Source organism: Cryptomeria japonica, chromosome 11 (genome assembly GCF_030272615.1).
Source record: "Cryptomeria japonica chromosome 11, Sugi_1.0, whole genome shotgun sequence".
NCBI classification, from domain to species: domain Eukaryota; kingdom Viridiplantae; phylum Streptophyta; class Pinopsida; order Cupressales; family Cupressaceae; genus Cryptomeria; species Cryptomeria japonica.
The window spans coordinates 3,576,286-3,585,914 of record NC_081415.1 but is presented as its reverse complement, the minus strand read 5'-3'; the positions used below and the strand labels follow the sequence as shown (position 1 = coordinate 3,585,914).

General features: G+C 34.1%; 1 protein-coding gene across 1 annotated transcript; it reads right to left on the bottom strand.

Annotated features, from left to right (window-relative positions):
• Window positions 1-1,466: 1,466 nt before the first annotated feature.
• Window positions 1,467-4,566, bottom strand: LOC131042580 (disease resistance protein RPP8-like). Its single transcript, XM_057975893.2, has one exon. The coding sequence runs from the start codon at window positions 4,239-4,241 to the stop codon at window positions 1,494-1,496; it is 2,748 nt and encodes a 915-aa protein (XP_057831876.1). The 5' UTR covers window positions 4,242-4,566; the 3' UTR covers window positions 1,467-1,493.
• Between the last annotated feature and the right edge of the window lie 5,063 nt (window positions 4,567-9,629).

Genomic DNA, 9,629 nt, shown 5'->3' with positions numbered 1-9,629 from the left:
TTAGGCATTGCTAAGGTCAACATGTCACTAGATCCCAAAATTTTGACCAAAAAAGTCATTCACTAGAGCTAGTTGATAGTGACCCAACAAAATAAGTCCCTAATTTTGTAAGAAGAAAAATAATAGGGCCCTAATATTGGATTTGGAATGTAAATGTGGATTGATGAAATTTAAGTGTGGAATAAGGTACCTTGAACTTTAAAATAGGATAGAACCCAAATAAGCTTAAAATGACATAGTAGAGGACACACTAAAGGAAGGACCCAAAAGGAGTGTCAAATTGCAAGGGGTTACAATCTACAATACTATAGAGATAAACCAATACACCCCTCAATAGAATGAAATTATTGAAAGAATCAATGTCACATGGAGAGAGCCAAGAGTATCCTCACTGTGTTGGATTAGAATAAAAGTTTAGGGAAAAGGTAGTTTCTATGGATTGCTAATTGGTAAAAAAGTATCCCATAGTAGCTCTTGTTGATAAGACACCTATCTACATTAGCACTTTTTGCTAAGGCACTTATGGAGGCATGTTTGGGAAAAAGGCCTTCATTAAGACATCTTAGAGTTTTTGGTTAGGAGGCATATGCTCATGTGCAATAAAGAAGAGGTCAAAGTTGGAGAACAAGGCTATTAATTATATCTTGATAATTTATGGTATTGATGTTAAAGGGTACAAGCTTTGGGATCCCATGAACAAGAGAGTTGTATATAAAAAATATTTATTTTTAGAGATGTTAAGCCTTCTTCCAAAGTGACAAAATACCTTTGATATAAGGTAATAAAGAATATCTTGATCATTATCCTTTCACACAATTATCTACAACATTTCTAAATAGTGAGATGCACAAATTTTATTATCTTTTTGAATTAACATGCATTCACTTAAGCAAATCAATCTCTCTTCATTTATAACTATTCATATTGCCATCATATTTATTTAATTTGATCCATTTTAGTCTAACAACTCTTTTAATTACATTGAGAAGTGGTTTATAATGACATCAATCGAGTTTGTGACTATGTTAAAATATTACTTAAATTTTAATGAATTTAAAAAAAGTCTAAAGCATAATAAATAATTCTAAAATAGATAAAATTAAATAGTTACTAAATAATTATAAAAAAAATAAAATAACTTTTTAATAAATAAAAACAATTAGATTCATAAATAAACAATATAAATAAAATAAAATAATTCTTATATAATTTAAAATGAATAAAATAATTTTCAAGTGAAAAAAATTTCACAACATTCATAATTTTTAAAATAATTAAAATAATACAATGTCTATTAAATAAATAGAAGTAACTTCTCAAATTAAAATAAACTAAAATAAAAAAAGCTTAAAATTATTTTTCTTTCCAAAATAAATTATGTTTGAAATATTTAATATTTTTTATTAAAAATAATAAAAATAAAATCTCCCGAAAACAAACAATGGAATAACATTTCTCAAAGCAAATCTTAAAACTAATAATGCTTATAAAAATTATATGTCAAAAAAGTTGTGTCCAACAGTTATATGAGGATTGATGGCTTTGATTCTTTTCCAATATATCCCGCCTTCCTTCAATGTCTCCCTTAATTCATCTATCCCACTCCTCCATAAATTGATCTCCTTGAGTCTTTTTAACCGCTCCAATCCATCTCCCACCTTGTTCAACTTCTCACACCTTCGTAGCTCCAACTTCTCAAGGCATGCCATCGCTCCATCCTCCATTTCTGGAAACTCCTCCAATTCAGGGAAATCCTGCATCACAAAGAAGCGGAGGTGTGGAAACCCTCCCGACTTTCCAAACGCCTTTGGCAATTCTCTGCACCTCTTGTTCACCCACAACGTCAAACTCACTAGATTGGGCAATGCTTGTAATTCCGGGTAATTACTGCAATCACAATTATATAAAAAGAGATATGTGAGATTTGCCAAACAGCATATCCAACTCGGCACTGCAAAATCCCATAGTACAAGATGTTCCAGATCTCTCATTGCACTCATTCTCTCCGGAAATTGCGGAAGATCCGATTCTGATTCACCTTGCATTCCATCGATTGCATTGTTGACCATCAGCCGACGCAGCTTCTCCAAGGGTGCAAGGATCCCTTCTTCCATCCTCTTCAACTGCGCTTCATCAGAAACTTCAAATTTTATTTCCTCAATCTCACTCATCTTCCCAACATCCTCTAACCTTAACACACCCTCTTCTTCTTCCACGGACAGGGACAACCAACAACCCCCAGATATTCGCAGTGTTCGCAAAGACTCCAGCTTTGATATTTCCTTTGGCAGTCGCTCAAACGAGCCTTTCAAATGCTGAAGACACCTAAGTTCACTTATCCATTTCGGTATCTGAATAGTTGCTTCGGTAGAGACATTAAGATAAGTTAGACTCCTAAGATGTCTCACACACTTTGGTAACATCTTAATCTTTGTCTCCATCAAATTCAACACTCTAAGAAGTTTCATCTTTCCAACGCAAGCAGGCAATGTGGAGATATTTGTGTAGCTCAAATCCAGAACACGCAGAACTCTCATACCCCTGAAAAACATTGCCGGAATGTTTCCTCCAATTTTGGTATTGCAGGAGAGCGACAGTGTCCGGACAAGTGTGGGAGAAACAGGACGCCTCTCTGAAGTGGCACGCTCATCAATATCTTTCTTCGCCAAAAATAAGCGACACCAGCGACCACCGCCTCTATTATTCACAGAGCGCAATTCACAGAAGGCGTCCTCAACACCGAATGCAAAGTTATTTTCTCTGGATATGAGTATGGCCAAATCCAGCAATAAATCATGAATTTTACAATATTTAGTTAACGATATATTTTCCCATACTTCCACCAGACAGAGATTGGCAAGCTGATCTAAACAATCCCACGGATTCTCCTTTTCTGGAATGAACCCTTCTCCCAACCACAGATAAATGAGATACTCACACTCTATTTGCTCATCCTCAGGAAAGAAAGAAAGATAAGCAAAACAAGCCTTGAGATGTGCAGGCAGGGAGTCGTAACTCAACCTGAGAATATCCATGACAGGGTCGTTAGGATTGCTTACCTTTTTCAGCTTATCAAACTTGGACTGCCACTCCCCTGGCCGTGTAGTGTTCGCCAGAGATGCTGCTGTGGTCTTGATGGCAAGTGGCAATTTCCCACATTCCTTCACGATGTTCATAGCTACCTCCTTCAGGTACTCTGGCGCTCCATTTCCATCAGACTGGGGAAAAGCATAAGCACAAAACAGCTTCCAGCTATCTTCTTCTGTCAAACTTTCCATCTCATAAATCTTAGCATGAAGATTTACACAGACCTCTCTGCTTCTTGTGCTAACCAAAATTTTGCACTGACTGTTAGCTCCAGTTGGGATACCGAGTCTAGTTAGCAGATCACCTTCTCTAGTAGCCCTCCAAACATCATCTAAAACAATAAGGCACCTCTTCTCTTGGATAAAGCTATGAATCTCTTCTGCTGCTACCTCTTCACTTATTCCACTCTCCTTAATTCTCCTACTTAAATTTTCATCTAATTTAAAGGCTAAGTCACTGAGCAACTTGGAAAGAGAATAGAACTGAGAAACTGAAAGCCATGCAGATTTCTCATACCTTCCCTTTTGGGCGTCGTAGACATGCTGAAGAAGATAGGTCTTGCCCATCCCCCCCATTCCAACCACTGCAATGATTGGAAATTGGGGGTTTTCTAGCAAATTCACCATGCTATCTATCTTGGACTGAATCCCCACTGGTTTGGAATCGCTGGGCAGGAGACTTAGTCTCTTAAGCTGTCGTCTCTGGGAGCTGCTTGATGATTCTGCTTCTTCAATGCGAGACACCACAGAATGACCTATATTCAGCCGGTTTCCCTCTTCAATAACAGAGCTCACTTGGGCTTTGATCTTTTGAATTCTTCTGCCCATTTTATGGCGACGAATCAATTGACTACAACCCAAACTGCAAAACTGAGGATTAGTAGCATACATAGAATCCACAGCACATATCTGAAGTATGTCCTCTGCCTCCCAGGCAACGTCGCGAACTCTGTGAAGCCAAGTTTTCACAGACTCCTTTTGTCTAGTGTTCTTCTCATCAGCTTCATTTAGAAAATAATTAGTTTGCTCTATTTGGTTCTTCAACCACTCAAAATCTTCAGTGAAGTTCCACACTATGCTTACCTCATTAGCCACTTGTTGAACGGCCATCTCACAAACTTTCCCAACAACAGCTTCTGCAAGTATGGATGCCATCTTCAACCCTTTGTTTTCTTGGAATTGAGAAAACAGAGACGAAATAGAATAGCTGGATGCAATTCAAACTAAAAAAGCTTGGGTGCAGAGTATGAATAATAGTGCCTACAACGATGTCATATATAACATCAATAAGGCATCTTCATGTTCTTTACTTGCAATTCGAGAAAAGAATATGTCCAAAGCAAAAATTAAAGAGAATATGTCGGCCACTTGGAAAAGCAAAGATACAAAGAGAATTCTTGAATTCTTGTAGTCCCACTACCGACGATTATTTGAATTTGAGAAGTCGAGCTTTCCAAATTTCTTCATTACCAAGAAAGTTTTCCCAACGTAATGAACGATAAAATGAAATGATTATAGTTTTCTCTCTGTTCTCTTAACTGATATTCCATGGCCGCTTTCCCTGTATATTTTACTTTATAAATTTGAAAGAATAAAGTAAAAGATTAAAATTCTCAATTCGTTTTTTTAATAATGCAATTAAAGTATAAAAGCATAGAACAAAATTAATTTGATGATCTGTGTTTGTGCTTTCTCTTTTTCTTTTATCTTTAATTTTGATGATGTGTGTTTGTGCTTTCTCTTTTTCTTTTATCTTTTAATTTATTTTTTTGGTCTTTTATTTTTTTAATAAAAGGAGTGAGAATAATATAGAGATTTTGATGTTTTGAAGCATTAAAAAAATTAATTCAATTTCTCAATTAAATCTTTATCACATCAAACATAACATGAATAATAAAATTATATTATCATATTAAATATGACATTATTATCAAAATATTACAAAATGACAAACTTTAGATGGTGCAATGAATTCTAGAATAAGGACATTTATGGATGACAAAAAAGATCGTGGTCTAAAAAATTATGTAGATTAATTCTTTTTTTATACTTTTATAAGTATATTTGTAATAAATATAATTATTTTATCCTTTTAATTATATAATAATTAGTAATAAGTATTTTAAGTTTCTATAAATCAATATAAATGATTAATGTTTATAGAATTTTAAAACACCTTTTTATCTTAGAATATTATTTCTTCTATTCAATTTAAATCTGTAAGTGTAGCTTTGTCTCAATCCAAGGTTATAAATGTGGTTTTCATCCACCTTTTCAAATACTTGAATTAATTATTCTCTTAAACCAACTCAATTCAAAATAGTCATTATATATCAATTCCCCTACTAAAAGATTCAAATTTTGTGCTTAGGACATGTTTAAAAGTATATCACCCCTTGGTCATTAGAAATATCCATCCATTGTAGAAAATTGTGTAAAATCAAACAATGCAACCACCTAACACACTTAAAATCATTTATATCTATATCATTGCCTTGTTTCAAAGTAGTCATTTTGATCCTATCAACATTTTACATCAACAAACACCAAAAATCCTACTTATTTCACTTGTCCACTCCATCACTCTAATCTTTCTTAGAGTTCCAAGTTCCCATCATAATAACCCTCACATTTTCATTTTTATTTATTGTTTGCTATAGTTCTTTCATTTTTATCAAAATCATTAAATTAATTTCAACGAAATTTGACTAAGAAGAGAAAAAGGGAAGCAAGATTTGAAGTTTCGAATTGACTCCCACCCTCTCAGTCTCAACTTGGGTACAATAATTGGTATCAGATCAAGATTCCTCTTTGGAAAGCTTAACTGCATGAGGTATGTTTGGAATGTCATAGGAACTACATATTAAGGCTATATCATTCAATGGAACAAATTTTCCTTACTAGAAGGATAGGATGGAATCTTATTTGGAGACTTTGCAAAATGGAATTCAGGACATTATCAAGTCCGGTTATAAACCTCCACAAAATGGATCTCAGACCTGGATGAAGTTAAGAATCATGAAACTAATGCAAAAGATAGAACGTTATTTTTCAATTGCTTGAGTGATGCAATATTTGGAATGGTTAAGGGGTTGAAAGAAACTAAAGAGATTTGGAATAGACTATGTCAAACCTATGAAGGGTATTTGAAGAAAAAGCAAGCTAGGTGGATGAATCTGAAACAAAAGTATGAGAATCTAAGAATAGTTGAAGATGAAAATGTTGAGAACTACCTACATAGGGTGAAGAATCTAGCAGATGTTATTAGAGTCATTGATAGATATCTTGATGAAGGAGATGTTATAAGGAAGATTTTGTTAACTCTACCTAGATCCTACAAACCTAAGAATTGTGCTATAGAAGAAGTCCATGATTTGGATAAGTATTCAATTGACTATTTTATTATAACACTACCCATCTTTGAGACTTCAAAGATGGAAGGAGTAAAAGGAGAAAAAAGGGTAGCTATATTTAATGTCTCAAGGATAGCATAAGATGAAAAGAAAGAAAATGATAGTTTAGAAGAGATTGAAGCAAATTTTGTAAGATTGAAGAGAGGTACCAAAAAATACAAACGTAAGTTACGCTTGAAATGCTTTAATTGTGGTAGAATTGGTCATTATGATTTTAAGTGTATATATAAAGAAGATTACAAGAAATTTGATGATGATGAGAAGAAGAGCATATATAGAAAACATGATTTTAAGAGGAAGAGAAATGATAGAGGAAAGAAAAGACTATGTTCTATGGAGACACATTCATCAATGGATGAAGAGAGTGAAAACTCAAATAAAGAATATTTATTTTTGGCTATAGAAGACAACAATAATGATATATTTGAAAGACCGAAAGGAAAGAGTAAAGATAAGAAGACTGCACTTCATGCTAAGTGGAACCAAAAGCCTGGATCATCAACTTCAGATGTTAAAATCACATGATAGGTGACAAAGACAAGTTTATTAATCTTAGAAAGTATGATGGTAGATCAGTGAAATTCACATGAGAGGAGGTTACACCTATTTGTGGAATAGGAAGTATCTCGATTAATGGTATACATAGAAGATTAATGATATTTTTTTATGTTGAAGGTTTGAGATAGTTTATTGACTGTTAGTCGAATGTGTAATAAAGGTTATTTAAAGTTATCTTTAGAAATACCATATGTGTAATCATAAAAGAAAAAACTATAAATTTGGTAGTAGAAGGCATTAGGACAAGTGAAAATTATGTTTATTATATAAAGGAAAGAAATGGAAATAGATGTTTTTTAAATCAAAGCAATGAATATTAGTTATGGCATAGAAGGATGGGACATGTCAACTTTACAAATGATAATTATTTTCACTAATAAATCTATGAGAGATTTACTAAGGATTGTCAAACCTACTGATACTTTGTATAGTCAATGTCAACTCAAAAAATAGACAAAGAGGTGTGTAGGATGAAAATGGAATCAAGTAAATTAAGACATAATCCCACTCTCATACACACATTGGAATATGAAAGAGCCTAATGAGATTATTCACTTTGACTTCTTCTTGCACAAGAGAGAGAGAGAGACAATGAGAGAGAGAGAGAGAGAGAGAGAGAGAGAGAGAGAGAGAGAGAGAGAGAGAGAGAGAGAGAGAGAGAGAGAGAGAGAGAGAGAGAGAGAGAGAGAGAGAGAGAGAGAGGAATATCTTTAAGGTTTCTATTCCTTTGCTGCTATGAAGAGGAGATGCAATGTAATGATCAACTATGCAAGTAGAAGAGAAAAGATGCAAAAATAGATTGAAAATACTGAAACCTTCTTATCTAAAAATGAGAGATGGAGTAAAAGGAACCCAGAGGTGCACCTATCATTAAAATTTGAGGTTGACTGAGCAGTTTTAGGATGCCACGCCCTGGTCCCTAATACCACAAAGAGTTGTACTTTTGGAAATTGTTGTTTGATAATTTGTACTATCGAACAAGCACAAAAGTTTGCAAAACACAAAGGACCAAGGTTCCATGCCCTGGTCTTGGACTAGTGCAACATGCCCTGGTCTCATAAAACTAAGATCTACCTCTAAGCCTAGGTTTGTACCTATGTGCTATGTCAGCTCCAAATGACATGCGTCCGTCAGATCCCTATACCTGCATCTACATCTTTAAAAATGGTGTCTAGGTGGCTATATAGTGTTTTGCCTTAGTCAAACCCTTGTTTTGGTGATTTCCACCTCCACAGATAGCCGATAATGTACTAAAAATGTCTTTCCAAAAATCTTGTGTGTGTGCGAGATCCTAAAATGAACAAGAAAGTAAATCTAGAGTTCTATATTATGCTTGAGAGTAAACCCTAAATCCATATAAGTGCTTGAAATCACAAATGCAATAATGGATCTAAAGCATGAATGTAAATATGAAAAACGATTGTTACGAAGCTCATACAAGACATGAAAATAACATGAAACATAGCAAACCCTAAGGTAGAGGTACAAGTCAATCAATAGTCGGTGATCTCCTACTGTTCTTCAATGTCTTCAAAGATCAATTTGACGAAGAAAATGATTGATGTATACCTGATAGATGTTTGATTTTCTGATTGAAGAATTCACGTAAACCTACACTTTCACTTCATAAAAGGCTCCTTCAGAATTGCTAGATGGATCCTTCAAATGAGGAAAGAAAAGGCTATATGTATGAAACCCCAACTTTGTTTTTGATCATAGGCTGACCTACAATCAATATAATTACGCAATCATCTGCATTTAAAGATAAAAATACCACCAAAACACACTCCTAAAATTTAGGGAGAAAAAGTAGGGACCAGGAGACATCATCCCAGTCTGACCAACTTTTTCCCAAATTTTTAGCGAAGCAAGATATCATGATTATAATGTCAATTCCAGAAGGATGTGAAGATCCAAGGTGTTTAGGTGTGCAAAATCAGGCCTTGAAGGTTGAAATAGGACATAATTAGGGCTTTTGATGAAATAATTAATTGAAAGAATAAAATAAAAAGGGGCACACTTAGAGTAAAGGGCCCAATTTTATGATGTGTAGAGTGACGAAAGAAGACTTTAGATTTTATTAAATTAATTAATTAAATTCTTAAAGAGAATTTGAAATGCAAAATGCAAACACACTAAGGTAGGTGCTAACCTAAGCATGGAATTGTACCACCTAATTAAGGGTGTACAATTTACGATGCTACATTTAGCCCCCACTTTAGCGTTCATATGACACTAAGTGCATATGCAAGTGAAAGTACAAAGAATTAAACATTTCATGAAAAAGGATAATCCATAAGGTGTCAGAGAAGTCCCCAGCAGTATCTACAGTACACAATTAGGAATCGTACCCTACAAAACTACTTTATTAGATAAAATCACAAAATCACCTAAATTCTTACTAAGTAAGTGATGAAATTTGTGGGTAGTTATATGCTCCCCTATTTCAGCTTGCTAATTAGTGAGTTGAAACAGGGTATCATGTTTACCACATCGAATTGTGAAAGAAAATTGATGACAAATGCTCACAACAAGGTTTGATAGAAGATCAAATCTAATGGAGAATCATTTG